The 18,098-nt window shown below is 44.1% G+C and overlaps 1 protein-coding gene across 3 annotated transcripts in view; it reads left to right on the forward strand.

Annotated features, from left to right (window-relative positions):
* Positions 1-15,358: 15,358 nt before the first annotated feature.
* Positions 15,359-18,098, forward strand: part of POU2F1 (POU class 2 homeobox 1) — a 174,583-nt gene continuing 171,843 nt past the window's right edge. For all 3 annotated transcript variants that reach the window (XM_048869595.2, XM_048869625.2, XM_048869614.2), the window contains exon 1: positions 15,359-15,452. In XM_048869595.2, the coding sequence (XP_048725552.1) occupies positions 15,392-15,452 (61 nt within the window). In that variant the 5' untranslated portion in view covers positions 15,359-15,391. The remainder of the gene's footprint in view (positions 15,453-18,098) is intronic.

The raw sequence follows: 18,098 nt of genomic DNA on the forward strand, positions 1-18,098 counted from the left end.
TGGTAGCCTATTGCTGCTGCATCAGACACTGCTTGTGCCTATTTCCTGCATTCTGCTCCCAACCCTGTTCCTGACTCCTACTCCACTCCTGAACTGCTCCTGGTTCCTGTCTGACCCCTGCCTTCACTCTTAGTTCCCACCATGCTCTTGATGTGTGTCTGTTCCTTGCCTCTCCTCCGGTTCCTACCCTTACACCATGTTTCCAACCATCTGTTACCAGTCCTGGCTTTGACTTCTTACTCATGCTCTGACCACTAGGCAAAACCTCCTATGTCCTGGTCCCTAACACCCATTTCGGTAGACCAGTGACAGTTTGTACAGTAGGCCTGTAGGCCAGATCATGTCATATGCACCAGTAAGATCCAGGAACACTGTGCCTGTCTTCTGCCTGGTCTGGCATTCTCAGTGTAAGTGGTAAGTGCCAGCACTTGATTGCAGGGATTGCCGTTTAGGCTGAAACCTGCTTGAGCTACACCCAGGATATCATCAATGGTAGGGGCAATTCTTTGAAGGATAAGCCTTTCAAGTAATTTGCACACCCAGTTTAGCAAAGAGATGGAGTTATAACTTGCTGCAAGTCAGTGGTCTTTCCAGGGTGAGTGCTCTAACCACCAGGCTATAGAGTCAGTCTCATGCTTGTCTCTCTCTCTCTGGACTGATGACTCATTATCTGTCCAAAGTGGAGCAGCTTCAACAGGAGAGATGTGGGAGCCCACATCAGAATATCCCATAGTTCAGTAGATAGGACATTCATCTGAGAGGTTGTGAATCACTGTTCAAATCCATTCTTCTCATAAGGTTCAGGGGGACCTGAACCAGGGGTCTCTCACATCCCAGGTGAGTACCCTAACCATTGAGCTAAAAGTTATGAAGGAGCTGCTGTGGCCTCCACAGTGGTGATAGTGGTGGCAGTGTTTGAGCTCACCTGCAGGGCCCAATCAGCACCTACTGGATCAAGCCCTACAGACAAGTGAGGGCGAGAAATGCTTATCTTATCCGAATTCGTGCATTGCTCTCTGGCTTAGGGGCAGATAGGCATCTGGACACCGAAAGTGAGGCAGCAGTGTGTGTGTCCAGAGGAAGAAACATAAGCACCTAGGGAACTTTTACAGTGGAAATTTAGGTGCCTAGTGAGTTTAGGTACCTACAGGGTTAGGCACAGGTTTTGTGTATTGCAATGGTGCAAAAACAGGCACCGACATCTGGGATTTAAGTGCCTAACTCCTTTTGTGCATTTAGCCCTTAAACTCACCAAAGCTTCAGTTCCAGTGTTAGCCACCTCATCCCCATTCTCTCAAGATTCTAAGATTCCTGGATCTCACATTCATCAGTCTTGCTTGGAGATGTTTTATTTTTTACTCAACTGTGAACATGGCCTCGCAGATATAGGATGGCTCTTCCAGGAGTCTGTCATGTACAGCCATGCTTTCAATTTAATTTGGACGTGTTTAATGTGAATTTCATTGTGTGTAAAAGGTACTGGACTGACAGCACAGGAAACTGAAGTGCTCTCTGAATCCTTTGATCCACAAGCTGTATAGACAATGACTGAGCAAACTTTTCCTCACCCCACCACATCACTGTATTTCAGCCCTGATCTGAATGGACCACTTGTAGGGATGAAGGGAATAGGTCAGTCTCCATGGCATTTTCAATCCTGGCCTCTTTGCTGGAATTGCCAGTAATGAAGCTAGTTGGTGCCAATTGTAGTGAAAGTTTTGTAATGTGGACACCTTCTAACTGGCAACTGGACTGAGGTCACCAATTCATTTCACAAAGGCAACCAAACAGCCATTAGCTGGTAATGGTTTTCATTCCATACTGTCCTACCCAGCATTTGAACCAGTGGCTAACAAAGGATTCATCTAGTATTACCAAGACACTGAGCTATCCAGTCATGTTAGGCAAGTTTTGTTTTGGTTTTTTGTTTCTTGGAAACATTTTGGGATGTTCTGCTAATAACCTAGTAAAAGATACCATTGCGTAGATTTAGTGTTTGAATTAATATCAGTTTAAATGATGGGCATACACTACAGTTGTCAAGTTGAAGGGCAGTACTGGTGGGATACTGCAAAATGAGATCTTCCCCCCAAGTAAAATGGTAGTGGCCTCCTCTCATAAAGTTACATCTTCCCTTTAGAGCGACCAGGCAGGGTAACACATTGTCATCATATCACAATGTGATATCAAAGCATGGTATTGCAGTGGCATCACATCCCAATACCAGATTGCAATGTGATGTCATAGTGTTGGCTGGAACAGGAGGCCCATGGCAACTGCAGGTGAGGTTGGCCAAGTGGCAGATGAGAGCATTGCCAGGATTGATACAGCCAGGAATGCAGAATCATCAGTACCATTGTGTGGCATGTTACAATGGGCATATGGAAAGTTTTCCTGCTTCCCTTCTCCATATCACACAGGCTGATTTACACATTGATAAAAACATATTCCTTGCCAAGAGGGAGCAGATTAAGGCTCTGTTTAGTTTAAATCCAACCTTGCTTGTGAATTTTCTTTGGGGAAAAGAATAAAAATAAAATCTGTTCCTTTTCTTATTTCTTTGCTTTTGTTACTTTTACCTTTTGAGCAGCTGATTTTGGTGATCCCCTTGTCAGGAGGATATTCATTAATTTGGCCCTGGTGGGTGTGTATAATAAGCTCTTTTAACATTTCAGGGTCTGATTGTGTCTTCTAGGTACTGTCCCATGTTGGGGGGCAGTGTGGCACTGTAATACCACAGGGAGAGTGACCAGAGGTATTGTACCTCTGGAGGCCCAAGGGCTGTGGGGAAGTATCCTTATATCCTACCTGTCTTCTTTTGCACACACATGCAGGGGCCAGTCTCAAATGAGCCAGAGGAATTATAGCCGTGACTTCCCACTAATTAAGACTTTGAGGCAGATCATCAGCTGATGTAAATTGGCATAGCTCCATTAATGTTGTTAGGCTGTTTCAGTTTATACCAGATGGGGATCTGGCCCTTCCTTTCCACAAAACTTGTCTGCCATTTGTTGAGCTTGACTGCTTCCATTATGTGAATGTAGGCTGACTACTATCCTAATAAAATCTTCCCTGCCCCATATGTTGCCCTAGCCTCTCCTTGATTAGGGATCCCAGTGTCTTCCCTACTGCTGATGTCAGGTGCACAGCTCTGTAATTTCCTAGCAACCCTTCTCAAATACTGGCTTTTAATTAGCTTCTTTCTGTTTTACTAGCACTTCCTCCGGTTCCCAGAGAGCCTTTGAAGCAATTTGACTGTTGGTGCTCCCGCCCCACCATCCCTTTTTGTTGTTTCCTTGCAGAATTCTAGGATAGAATTTCTTATTTTTTCAGAAGGTCTAATTTCTTGCTCTGTCGTGATCCTAATTTCCTTCAGGATTTCTTCTTCCTCTCCTGGGAAATTTGTCTCCATTTCTGGCATCTGTCCCTCCTAGCCCTCCCCTCTTTTTTTCCCAAAGACAGGAGGAAAAGAATCCATTTAATATTTTTCTGTAGTAACGTCTATCTCATCTGTCAATAAATTACCCTTTGTCTTCTCTGGGAGACCCTCTTGTCTCCTTTCACTGACCTTATTCTGTACCTTGCCTGATTTTTTTTTTTTTTAGAAGGAGGATGCAATATCCCTGGGCTGTCATTCTGTGAAGAACAGCTGTCATTCCTCCCATTGTGTGTATGTGTGTGCACGCGTGCGCGTGTGTTTGGGGGGTGGAGAGAATATGGGGAAGACAGGGAACTGCCATTGAGGAAGATGATGATTCTACTTACAGATGTGAATATTTTTTCATTCATTATATTCAGCTGGCAGTTCCTTCTCTGTCTCTCATTGGTTTCAGTCTGTCATCTGCTGATTAAAGGGAATCTAAAATGAGTCAGTTAGTTAAAATAACATGGGCAGCTTCAGAAATATTTATTAAATATAAATACGTTATTTCTAAAAACTTTTTTCTATATTTGTCATTCCCTCACTATCTCCGTAACTAGGAATGTCAGAGTCCTCATATGATGTTACAGGGACATATCTGAATGGTGAGGAAAACAGATGACTTTCAAGGTCTTTCTATTGTAAGACACGCAGATGCTCACTGATAGAGTTAAGGAGTGCTGCAGACTCTTCTGTGCAGCAACCCAGACAGATTCATGACGCTACCTACTACAATCTTTTCCTGCCCCTCCCTGTTCTTTTGGGGGCAATATGCAGTCCCAGGGACGTCACTAGGGAACATTCCCTGTGCTCCTGTTACTGCAGAGGCTGCAATTCTGCCTGGCCCTTATTCTGGACACTCAAACAGAGGGGCAGGCTCCTTATTCCTTCCCCCCCCTCCACTGCACACTCATAAGAAGGCAAGGCAGAATCTAGCTAATATTAAAGAATAATAATATGATACCATCGCGAATACAGACTAACACGGCTGCTACTCTGAAACCTGTCATTTTATAAAGGAAATTCTACTTTTTGATTAAATTAACCAATATTTTAAAAAGATAATAGAATCTCTCTAAGGTAGCCCTAGTATCATAAGATCTAAGCACCTCACAGTCTTTCATATATTTAACCTCAAAATGTCCAGGTGAGGTAGCGAAGTACTATTATCCTCGTTTTACAAATGGGGAGATGAGGCACAGGGAGACTAAGACTTATACAAGGTCATACAGGAAGTCGGGGGGTGGAGGGATCCGGGAATTAAAGCCAGCTCTTCCAAATCCTAGGCTAGCGCCCTGACCACTGGACCACTTCCTCTCAAAAGACTAAAGAACTTACTTTACCACAACTGTGAAAGTTTGGTGTCTATAGTACTAATATTTTGAGCCTGATTCTTGTTGACAATGTGGGGCTTTGGTGAAAACAAGAATCAGGCCCTTTGTACCTGAATACCCCCTTTCATTGGAGGATCTCGGCATGCTTTAATTAAGCAAGCCTCACATACCTCATTTTACACCTGAGGTAATTGAAGTACAGAAAGGTGAAGCGACTTACCCAAGATTACACAGCAAGTCAGTAGCAGAGCTGAGTGACTCCCTGTCCTCTGCTCTAGCACTTTCCCTCTTATCTTACATCTGTAAAAGCGTTAAGGTTCTAGAAAAAGTGCCGTGCCTACAGGGTTTGGTCAGTCAAAGGCTCTGTCCACACTTGCAAACTTTTCTAAACATTTCGTACCATTACTAACACCAATTCCGCATTAGCAATGTTACCAACCCTAGTAGAGGTTGGCTGCTACCATTTTTAAGACGATGTCACACAACTCTTCAGGTCTAATCAGCATGATATTAAAAGCACTTGTGGCAGCTGGCAAAATACCCATGATAGGGTTCAGAACCCTGCTAACACCACTGGAGCTAAACTAGGGATAGCAATGGTGAGAAATTTTCAGAGTGTAGACAGTCAACGACTTTGCCTTGATGTAATCATTTGTAACTTGATACCCTAGTGGAGAGCTGTTGTGTGCACGAAACATCTGTAGAAAAAGACAGAACAGGGATTTTCTCTTTTCTGTTCCTGGAGTTGAATTCTTCTTTCTTAAATAAATAAATAAACTAAACTAAACTCCTAAATTGTGATTACTCTTATTCTTTTTTACTCAGTTTTATGTCAGACACATACATTTGGCAATGAAAGTAGGACTGAAGTGGGATCTGTATTCCCTAGTTCTGAGTCTTCATCTCAGAGTGTCGAACTGGCAGTTTTCTGACTGATGGTTAATTATTCATTCAGATTAGATCATATGTTTCTGAGTACTTTGCTTTTCTTTGTGATCAGAATATTTATATTACATTGACATTTTTCTTGAAATTCTCATGATTTGAACCCCTTTCCAATGCCTGCCTGCAGAGGGAGACTCATGGCAAAAACTGGCTTGCTTGGGCAGCTTTTCCTTCTGTATTTTTCACAATGTTTTCCCTGATGAGGCCCCAGGATTATTGCAAACCAGTCACAGGAAGAGCTGCTGCTCAATTAGGCGAGAAGAAACTTGAAGGAAAAAAAGAATAAAGCCAGTAAATTGCTTGAGATAACAATCTCCCCCCACCAGTGTGTCTCTGTAACTAAGAGGATTAGCTGAACTTTATGTGTCACACCAAAACTGACAATAAGCAACAGTGACTTCCCCCTGCTGGCGCTTGTACCTTCACATGTTTCATTTTCCTGCTGGTACTACAGCCTTGCCCCTTGCCCGCTGACGAACTTGGAGATGAATATCATGGCTCCTTTCCTTTCCTCCTTCCTTAAAGATTTATGACTAAAAAACAAAGCCCAGCAGTTGCACTGACACTATGTATTTCTCCCCCTCTTCAGGAACATGCCTCTTTTCGGAGAGTGCAAGCTGGCAAGAAGAGGTATGGGGCTGCTGTATTATTTTTGGCTTCAGCTAAGCTTACTGCTTCATGCCAGAGAGACAAAGACAGTGGCCCCAAATCTGCTCCTATGGAAGTCAACGGCAAAGCTTCCACTGGAACAGGATCAATCCAGAAAGAGAGAGAAAAAGCAGAAGCCCAGTTGACACAGGACTCAACCAAGTTAAGACCCCATTTAGACATGGTTCCATACAAAGTAATTTAACCACAATTTGGCCCCATCCATCCTGAACAGCCAAATATTTTTAGCTGGAACTGTGTTTAAACAGAATTTTAAATCAGGTGAGCAGACTCCTTGAAACCCACTGTGGAGTTTGCCAGAGAAAGATTGGTCTGAGAGAAAGAATTGGAATGAGAGAGGGAGTATTTTCTCTCTTCCCTTTTAGTCATAGATACTATTCCTATGAAAACAGGTTAAAGCTAAGCTTCTTACAGGGTCCAGAGGAAAGGCAGCAAAAATGTGAAAGCAAAACATTACCAGTATCTGCAGGGCAGCATAGAGGCACATGAAGAAAGTAAGCAGCTGTACCCTCTGTAGTAGGAAGAGAGGCTGAGACATAAGCCCTTGTATCAGAGGTGTGGTATGAGGCAGGACCTGCTCACAGAATTTGGCAAGGACAGGGCTGATATCTAACCACATCCTCTTAAGGAGATCAAGGAAGAAATGGATATAGCATGCAAGAGGGGCTGGGAGAGGGAGAACTGAGAGCTGGGTTCAGAGATACCAGAGATATTTTTAGATTGATGTGAAACAAATACCAACACTAAACAGTTTTTTTTAAATCACTGCTCTAAACAATTTGGGATGTGGGATTCAGTGATCATGGGCAGGGTTTGAGGTGAAATGTTTGAGGATTGCAAAATTTGCAAGATATATTGGTGATGTGTAATAAAATACAGGGAATTTTCCTGTTTTTGGAAGGTGTTTTATTGAAACCAGGTTCTTGTGCTGGTCACACTCACATTGCTACACAACTCCTTGAATCTAAGGGCTTATCTATACTTGAAGTGCTACAGTGGTGCAGCTGCCCTGCTGTAGCACTGCATTGTAGACACTGCCTATGCCGACAGGAGGGGTTCTCCCATCAGCCTAGCTAATTCACCTCCCCAAGAGGTGGTAGTTAGGTCGATGGAAGAAGTATTCTGTGTGCCAAGTGCTGTCTACACCGGGGGTTAGGTTGGCTTAACTATGCCGCTAGGGATATGGATTTTTCACACTCCTGAGAGACATAGTTAAGTCAACTTAATTTTCTAGTGTAGTCAAGGCCTAATTAGTCAAATCATTGTGATGTTACTGACACTGTAAAATGGCACAAGCAGGTACACTCTGGCAACATAAATTCAGAATAGTAGCTGGGGGTTCCTTGCATAGCTTCACAGAGAGCAAAGTGTATGTGTTGCGGGGGAGAAATGCTTAGACCCAGACTTGGACTTTTAATCCCAAAATATGTAGAGACTAGGACATTGTAAAAATGTCTGCTGTGCAGCCAAGGGTTAAGATGGCCTTGTTACTCCACAGCAACTTCTGTCTACGATGTGTGCAGCATTAGTTTTTGTTTAAAGGGGCCCTGATCTCATCCCTTTTTCCAATAGATATGAAATGGAACATGTCTGCCTTTGAACTGCGCCCAGCAGCGCTGCAAGATTCAGTGAATGAAGGACACTGTATCCAATTGAAATTACAGAGGAATTTGAGGTAGGCAGAATATATTTATCCAGTTGGAATTTAAACTGTGAAATTAAAAGGGAATATTCAAGGATGATGGGGCAGAGAGATTTCCTAATCTCTATCCAGCCCCAGCTGTGTGTCAGAAAAGTCTGAAGAGGGAATAAGCAAAGAACCTGTTCTGGAATAAAGGGTAAGGAGAGAATAAAGACAATGTTTTCAACAGCACCCAGCTCCAGCTGCATATTTGTTTCATAGGCTCTGTCCATACTAAGAAAATGACTTGTGGTTGATAAAAGGTGTCAAATGTGTGTCCCTCCTGGCCCCCGGGTTCAAAAACAATTGGGTCACTAGTGTAAACAGGGCCAAAGCGTTTCCAATGCCTCTAACAGAAAGTGTGTTAGATTTTTTGTGGAATTAGGGGTTCAGAACTCTTTTTGTAACAGGTGTGAAACACATTTTGGCCCTCTTTACAGTATCTATTTGGCCTCTGTTACTGTAGTATCTGAGAACCTCACAAACATTAATGAATTAATCCTCACAACCGTGTTTTGGGTGATGTCCCTTTGGTAGCTGGAGGAACAGAATGTTGGAAGCAGAAGGCCGTTGGAAATGACAGTTGTGGATGGCAATTTGAACTGGGCAGCTGGAGAAAATTGAATAACGTATGGTGACAGCTGCAGGATCCCCCTCACCAGACAGACAAGGAACACTCAGGAAGAAAAAGTTAACAGAACACAGTGAACAGTGTGTGTGGATTCTGGTGAAAGCAATGACAGGGAGCTGAAGAAATTAACAGGAGGAAGGACAATCTTTGTGGTTAATGCACAGAAAAGGGAGTCAGGGGTAACAGACTCACAATGTGACTTTGGGCAAGTCCCTGAAATCTCTTGATGCCTCAGTTTCCCCCACTGAAACACTGTGATAATGATATTTCCCTACCCAGTGTGGATGGGGAGTTGTGAAGCATTCAGAGGCTACAGTGGTGATGACCATGGAAATGCTTATATATCAACAGAGCCAGAGAGGAAGTGAGAGCAGAGAATGAGAAGCAGATTGAAAAACCCACATGAAAAGATGAGTGTGCTCCTGATGATTACCTCTCCCTTTTCTGAGGCTGTGTGAAGGGTCTGAATTACTGCCTGAACTGCCTCATTAAATATAAAAATAAAACCTCATGTTTCTTTTCCTACATGTTCTATTCCTTGTCTCCAAAATAGGAGTTAGCTGGTTATAGTGAGGGGTAAAGGGTGCAGGGGTGATCTGCTGCACTGCAGTAGTTTCATCAGTCTGAGATCCAGAGTGTCAGTCACAACTATCAGAATAAGAGAGTTTAGGTCATCCTTCCTCAAATGAGGAACAAGAGAGGGATGCAGGCAGAGAGCAAAGAAAGCGATCTGGTAAAAGGGAGCTGGAGAACTTGAAGTGTATATTGAAAGCCAGAGAAGTGAGTAGGGAACTACAATGGAGTACATATGAAATGGATATTCTTTGCCTCTCTGCTGCTATGCACACAGCAGTCCAGATGTTGGGAGTGATGTCCTTTTAACTGGAAAGGGGGAGAATGTTGGAGTCAAAAGTGTGCACGAGGATGTCAGCTTTTTGGAATAGAGGACTCTGGCTCATCCCACCGCAGCTATTGTAAAAATTAAAGAGGCATGTGGGGACTGGTGAGAGAGAGGAATGATGGTCTTGTGGTTAAATCACTGACTTTGGGACTCAGGAGATGTGGGTTTAATTCCTAATTCTGCCACAGGCTTCCTCTGTGACCTTGACAAATTGCTTATGGGTAGGCTTGGCAGAATTCAATTTTTATATTTTTATAATCTCAGCAGATAATAGTGATGTTTATTTTTTAAACATTTATTTCTATTTTGATCAATTTAAATTTCCACAGTTGCAGGAAATTATGAGGCATCAAACAACAGAAAATATTCAGACAATAATAATTTAATGATAGTAAACACTGAGGTATAAAAAGTTAAAGCTTTATAACCATTAAAACACAAATTGTCAACATCACATGTCAAAATATACAAAGTAAATATCCTTAAATCAAACTTGAATAAGTTCTCAAGCAGCATTTTGATTACTTTGCCTATTTATAAATTTTGATAGTTATTGATGGAAATATTTTTGGTTGGTTTGTGTGTGTATGGTGAAACTGACATTTGCTGATATTTGCCAACAACAATCTGATCCTTCCTAGCCTACGTATGGGCTTGCTTTGCAAGCTCTCTGCTCTTCACTTCCCCATCTGTAAAAGGGGGATAATAATTCCTGCTTCCTCTCATGCTTTGTCTGTCTTCTCTTTAGATTGCAGACTCTTTGGGGCAGTGACTGTCTTTTATTATGTGTATATACAGCATCTAGTATAAATGGTGCCACAATCTCAGCTCAGATCTCTGTAAGAAGTGTGGATACTGCCTGTGCGAACTGGTGGGAAGCCAAAGAGAGAGGTATTCAAAATGAGCCTGCATCCGATGAAGTGAGGAGCTGTAGCTCACGAAAGCTTATGCTCAAATAAATTGGTTAGTCTCTAAGGTGCCACAAGTACTCCTTTTCTTTTTGTGAATCATGAGAGAGTCAGACAGGTGAATGGTCTAGAAGTGAGAGGGGGATGTAAGAGGAAGGGGGCTACACAGAAGTGATATTTCTTTCCTCTGCTGCTGTGCTAATGGCAAGCAGAATGTTCAAAGGCTGATGCCTCATTAAGAGGAGAAAGGACAGAATGTTGGGACCATACGTTTCCATGGCAGTTGGGCGGGGGGGACAGTTTTAAACAGTGCATGAGAAGACCTAAGAAAGCATGGTGACAGGAGCAGCACCTCCTTGAGGAGGATAGGAACTGGCTGGGAAGAAAAATTAATTGGGAGGAAGGAAAGTATGTGAAAAGAACAACATCAGGGACATGAGCAAAAGCTGCAGAAGGGAAATTTAGTGGAGCAAAAGAAGAAGCCATGGAGAAAGTTAGAGCATAGAAACTGCCGGGGGGGGGTGTGAAAGGGGAATCAGCTAAGGAAGCCCCTTCCAAAAATAGGTGCATACAGCATGCTTCTTATTTCTCCCTGAACTAGGGCTGTGTGAAGGGTTGGATTTGCTGCCCAATCTGCCTTTTGATTATATATAATTATCTGTATTTCTTTTGCCCCCCAGTGCAAAAAATTATTGTCAATAAAACAGTAATAAGTTAGAGACGGTGATGGGTAGAGGCAACACTACTAGCATTGAAGATCTGGGGTCACAGACACAACTAGCAGTACAGGGCATCTAACTTCAGTGACTGGAACAACCAGAGAGATGGGGGGAAGTCTGAAAAGAGGCCAAGAGTAGGGACTGGGAATTAGAGATGGGTCTATACTGTAAAAAAAAAGAAAAGAAAAAAAGAAAAGAAAAAGAATATTCAACTGAATTTTTAAAAGAATTTCCATTGACTGAATGTATGCCCTTTTTGTATGTATTCATTTTGAATACTGCATTAAGTGAATTCACTGGCAGGAACATTCACCCAAATAGAGATTTTTTTAGAAAATGTTTAACTTACATGTGTAAGTATTCATACCAGAAACCTGATTCTATGAGTTGCACTTATCCAGTCAGGGAACAGAAACAAACTAGGGGCTCCATCCTGCAAGGGGTTAAGCACTCTGGGCCCAGATCAGTGAAGGACTTAAGCACATGCTTACCATCAAGCATGTGAACAGTCTCATTGACTTCAATAGGACAGTTTATGGCTAAAAATTATGCAAATGCTTAACTGTTTTGAGGAATTGGAGCCAGAGAGCTCAGTACCTTGCAGAATTGAACTATGTGTCGCCTATGTGTCAAATCATCTTGAATTTCAAATAATTACAACAAATTGCTTGTAAATAAGACACAGGCCAAGAAGTATTTGGCAAATAATTTCAAGTAAGAAATAAACTTGAGAAAATCATGATCTGTTTGAAGACAATTCACAACAGAAATAGAGGCAAGATTTGTCCAATAAATTATTCATTACCAATGATTTGCCAAGCTTTACTGGATATATAGCCACAGAGACCTGTGTTACGCCTTGGGGAAAGAGCCAGAAAGAGATGTGTCAAAGTAAACCTGAGAGGAGAATGCAGATAGAGATCCAGAGAAGTCTCTGGAGAGGGAGCCAGAGAGGTTATGTGGGCAGATATGATGGAGTACAGAGGGAGTGCTGTTCTTTGCTGTTTATAGCTAGTCAAACGGGAACCATATTTTGGATGATATTCTTGAAGATTGTGGAAGGTTGCATTTTGGAATCACAGTTGGGGATGATAACTTGAATCAGGTAGATGCAAGAGCAAGAAAGAAGATTAAATGTGATTAAGTAGGTTGTCCTTGATGAGAGAGAAGCATCGTTTAGAGAGGAAGGTAATAGGAAGCTGCATACAGGTATGATAGTGCAGGGATGAGATGAGAAGCAACGGGAGAGGAGATTAAATGCATGCAAGAGTAGAGCTGTGTAGAGTCTTAAAGGTGCAGACAAAGGCCCAGTTTCTTTGGTGTGATCACTTTGGCTGTACTGCTGATGTAATCTGGCCATAAAATTGGATTGGCTGGCTCATGGAGGACCAGCTAGAGGCAAAATTGAAGAGTAGCAATCCAGTATGCTTCTGTTTTCATTTTTATTCTGGAGAGTCATCCATCCTTAGTTACAAATAGGTCCTCTGAATGACAAAGTATCTAATAAGTAGCATGGAATATCATCAAATTGAATGTAGATATGGAATCAATGTGATTAGAAGGCCTTTCTTTACCATTCCATAGCAGAGTCAATTTCCACCAATATATTCTGGGATATTAGAAGACTTTATGAAGGAACAAAAATCACATACTCTGAGGAACACTCCTAGGACTGTTTTAAAAAAAAAAAATTTCTGATGCAGCCCTTATGGGGCAGCTCTGCTCTAACCTTTCCTATGCCTCTCTTTTTTATATCCTCCAGTATCTGCCTCTGCTGCTATTCATAACTTTTTCCAGTAGCAGCATGCAAGATACGATTCTTCCCAGTGTCACTGTTACCCAGAGTTTTGAATATTGGCAGTGAAACTGATTGGAGTTTTATGTTGTTGTTTTGGGATCTGATCCAAAAAGGTCTATTGAAGTCAATGGAAAGACTCGTACTGGGTTTCAGATCAGGCCCTTAGTGAAAAATATTGCATAGACTCTCCTCAGTTTCTTCTTTTTCTTTATATGGGGTATGATATTCCTGGCCTTTGTGTGTAGATGTGTGCAACAAAATATTATAAGGAATACGATTAAAGTTATTAATCATTTTAACTTAATTCTGCTGAATTTTTAAACTCAGCAACATGACTGACCAGCAATGTTTTGTCACCTCACCTGTTTAAGATTATTGTCCACCCTTCTTTATAAGGCTATGGAAGTTTTTAACATAAAGCCAATTTTAGCTGTAGACCCCAATATACACTGTCTACTTTTGATGAGTGAGGCACAAAGTCTGACTCTCTTTTCCTTTTAGGCCAGTCAAATTTGATGCAGAGTATGGAAGAGGTTAAAGTATTTGTTTGAGAGAGATCTCCCTGGAGTTTTGTGTTGTCCAAGACTGGAGATGTGTTATGATGGGTTTCTTTAAAGAGAAAATTACTTTCCTGTAATTGTTCTTCTCTGAAGATATGAAAGACCACCACTCACACACCCTGCGCTGCACAGAATTGAAGGTTCTGCTATTTAATTTTCTTATTATTCAATTCCCTTTTATACATAGGGGATTAATTCCATTTTGAGCTTGGGGCGTACCTGTCTTGCACATAACAGTTGTGATGGGACCCCCCTCCCTCCCAACCACCCACCCCGCAGCCGTGCCCATCTTGTCGGGCACTCTCAGGAGAGGGAGGGTCGGTGACCCTGGGCGTGGCACTAGGTAACTCGAGAGGGTGGAAGACCACGAGTGTCGAGGAAGCCCCCCCGCTCTAGGCCACCAGGTAACTCAGGAGGGTGGAAGACCACGAGTGTCGAGGAAGCCCCCCCGCTCTGGGCCTGGGCTAACCTGAACACCTCTCCCTCCTGAAAGCTGTTGTGTTATACCTTCTGATTGCGTTGTTTTGTTGCTAAGTTTTTCTTTATCCTTTTGTACTCTCTGTAACTGTTACAAATAAATTTCTTTTCTGTTTCAATAAAAAAAAAAAAAAAAAAAAACAGTTGTGATGGGTATTTTCACAGAATACCACTTGCAGATTTTGCTTTTTTTGATGCTTCATCGGTCTAACCATTATATTTGAAAATGTTTTCATTTAGGATTATCTATTTTATTTACTGTGATTCCTATTTATGCTACTCCCCCGCAGCTTGCTGGCAGTAAAATAGTTAATAAAAACTAAATCAGAATATGCCGCAAGCATTTCTTCTTTTAATGTGTCTGGTGTTCTTGTCCTTTTTAACCCGCTTTGGCCCTTACCTTGCTGCAAGCTTTGCATGAGTACAAGGGGTCTCCTTTGATTGTCAGTTTTATTATATATATATATATATATATATCAAAACATGGTGCAACAGCCACATGCAGGTGCTTACTCCATGGGCTCAGCCTTAGGTGATAGGGACCAGTGTGTCCCCCGCCCCCCGAGCTTGCCTCCTTGTCTATCTGGCCATGCACATTGGACAATTTCTGTCCTTCAGACCCACTCCCAGCTAGAAATGAAATTGGCATGGATGGTTTTAATACCCTTGGACCCCCCCCGGATGACCAGATATCTTGATTTTATAAGGACAGTCCCGATATCTGGGGCTTTTTCTTATATGGACTCCTATTACCCCCACCCCCGTCCCGTTTTTTCACACTTGCTGTCTGGTGACCCTACAGAAGCGATCAATCCCATCACACAGCAGCAATACACCAATATGCCAACGTGTCGGTGGCACAATGCACCTCTGCTGGGGCGGGGTCTGCCCTGCTGCTCTCGAGCTGGAATGAGCCCCCAGAAAGCAGACAAGGAGCACCTGACAGCGCAGTCCCAGCCAATCACTCGCCCTGCCCAAGGGCGCACTCTCTAGTGGGGTGGTGGGCAACGGGGTGGCGCGCGTGTCGAGGCCGATTATATGTCAACGAAGGCTGGAGCAGAGGTGAATGGCAGAGGAAGTGGCGCATGCGCAGAGGTGCTGGCAGGGTAAACACGGGGGGGGTCGGGAGTAATGGACTAGCGAGAAGGAAGGGCGGATGGCGCAAGCGTGAAGCGGTCGCCCGCGAGGGAGGGGCAGGGGCAGAACGCGCATGCGCAAAGGCCGTGTGCCAGTGTCAGGGCGGGGGAGAAGGCGAGGGGAGACGGCGGCTGCGCGATTGGAGCGGGCGGGGGGGCAGGGAGCGAGGGAGGGTTTATCGGGCGGCCGATTTTGGTTAAAATATTCAAAATGGCGGACGGAGGAGCAGCGAGTCAAGATGAGAGTTCGGCGGCGGCGGTGGCGGCGGCAGGTAATCATTACTGCGTTTTACATATTCATATTCATACTCGCGCGCGCGGCCCCCCCGCCGCCCGCCCGCCCCGCTTAGCATAATTTATTAGTACTCCGGATTATTATAATTAACGGCACAGGGGGGAGCGGGGGCGGCGGCAGCCTCCCCGTGCGGGGAACACACACAGGGGCGCGGGGGGCACGGGGGCGCCTGCCCGCCCCCAAACCCGGGCAGAGGCCGCCGGGCCGGGCCGGGCCGGCAGCGGCCGCACGCCCACAATAAAGCCGCTTTACATATTCATGGCGGAGTGGGCCCGGCTCGGGCAGGGAGCTGGGGGGCTGAGCCCGGAGCTGGGGGGCGAGCACCCCGCATCCTCCCTCCCAACAGCGAGGTCCCCTCCGCGCTGTTGCTCCGGGCGGGGAGCGGGTTGGGGCGTGGGGATTTTTTGGGCGGCGGCGGCGGCGGCGGGGGGCGGTTGGCTTCTCAGCCCACCGTCCTCGGGCAGCGTTATTTCCCCAGAGCCCCAGGCCTGCCTGCAGCGGGGGGCTGGGTGCGGAGGGCCCGGGGAGGGAGGGGAGCTTGGCGGCGGCCTCCCTCCGCCCCCCACAGCGAAGGTGTTTCAGTCCCGCTCCACTCTCTGTGGGGGGAGTCTCCCTGGTGGTGAAGGGCTGGGGGGGGGGGAAATCTGTTACCCAGGGGGCTAGGTTGCCCTGGCATCTCCCCGTTTCCTTAGGCGTGAGGGAGCCCGAGCAGCGCAGTGCGGGGCGCTCCGGCATTGGCCCCCGGGGGTGTCCAACAGCGATGCTCTGAGGGCCCCCTCCCCCAGCGAGGGGTGCGTGGGGTGGCAGCGTTGGTGGGTGGGGTGGCAGGCTGGCTGCCAGGGGTGCGGGGCCGGGCTCGCTCTCCCTCTCTGTGTGTGTCTCTCATTTGAATAATGTCTAATTCGGGGAGGTTTATATTATTGAAATGGCCGCCTGAGTTTCCCCGCCTCTCATGTTTAGTAATTCAGACCTTTAATAACAGCCACTCAGAGCCCAAAGCCGTGTTTATATTTTACATTCGCCCCATGTGCTTGTGTGGTTCAATATGATTCTTCTTTCTTGCTCTCTCGCTTTTTTTAAAAATTTTCTTGGCAACCCACAGGGCCCAGAGATCAAACCCAGGCTGTGTGGGGAGGGGAGGGGGGAGGAAGAGGTAGGCCCTGACTCCTCTGGCAGACGCCTAGGCCTCACTCTCTGCTGCTTGATTTATTTACTAATAACCGAAATGACCCCCCATCCCACCCCCGCGAGCAAAAACAAAACCCTCCTGGGGCCTGAGCAGCATCAGAACTGCTCACAGCTTCTCACACACTCATGTCTTTTAAATAAAGGGCTTATTTTTAATTTATAGCAACACAAGACTGTAAAGCTGCCCCTTCCATAACTGCTTTTCAGTGAGTATTGAGCATTTTTCATCCCTTTGTCCCCGATTTACTTTTTTTTTTAAAGGAGTTGACTTTAATTTGTACTTCATGGGGCTGTGAGAACACTTTCAAAATCTAAAAAGCCTCCCTCCTACCGTCAGATACTCAGAACCTAATCTTGAATTTTTAATTTTGTAACACACTGGATCATACAACAGTAAATAAAATAAACCTCTTTTTCATCAGTGTTTAAAATGTGGATGCTGTATAGCAGTCCTGTGTGTTTGAAGCTTTTGTCAGTCCCTGGCACTTCTGAGTTATTTTTAATTGAATTTGGGAATAAAAGAAAACAAAAACAAGTTTTCTATGTTTGCTTGCCATAGTTGGCTGAGTGAAAATTGAAAAATATTTCCCCCCCCCTTTAAATTGTCAAGGCTAACTATATGTTTTAGCCAGACACCAGGCAATTTGACAACAAGCAAAATGGACTCCTTTTTCAAGGGAGGTAATGGAGTCATTTTATTTTAATGTAGCATTAGGGTTGATAAAACTGTGGTTTCTCAGTGGAGATCATTGTTTTCAACTGTGGAGGAAAAGGGCCTGACCGAAGGGTATCTTACACTAGCCGTATCAGATTAGCATGTAAACATCTTTGAAGCATGGCTTAGAAGAGTTCATGTAATAGTGCAGTCAGCTTATTTTGTAGAGTTTCCTTTGAAGGTTAATTTGTAAAAAAAAATACTAGACTTCAGTTAATGAAAAGCATTTTAATTTTAAAATAATCAGTCTCGCTACTACCTATTTTCCCCCCGCTCATCCTTGGTAAAGACAGGCCTTGAACACTGCAAGAAAAGATCTGTAGAAGCTATAATGAGACTGTTCAGGTGACTGACTGCTTCACAGACCAGCAGCACGAGGTTGGCTGGACAAAAAGCAGTAATATGATTTCATGCCTTAAATAGCATATGTTTTTGCACTCGCTTCGCAAGATGTGGTCAAACTGATGATGTAACCGGCCAGAGGACAAGGTGCAGTTAATTTGATTTATTGACCTGGGGTGAGGTGTAGCAGTGAAACCTTCTCATAGAGAAACCATTTATCTGAGGACAATTTCCTTTATAGCAGCAATTTAACCACTGCTGAGGCTGTAGATATTTTATCCAAGATGATAAAAATGTACATAACATCCTGCAAACAAAAATTTGATTCTAACTGACAATTTAGTAATTCTTAAAGGATGGATTGCTGGACTCTGGCCT

Source organism: Caretta caretta, chromosome 1 (genome assembly GCF_965140235.1).
Source record: "Caretta caretta isolate rCarCar2 chromosome 1, rCarCar1.hap1, whole genome shotgun sequence".
Lineage (NCBI taxonomy): Eukaryota > Metazoa > Chordata > Testudines > Cheloniidae > Caretta > Caretta caretta.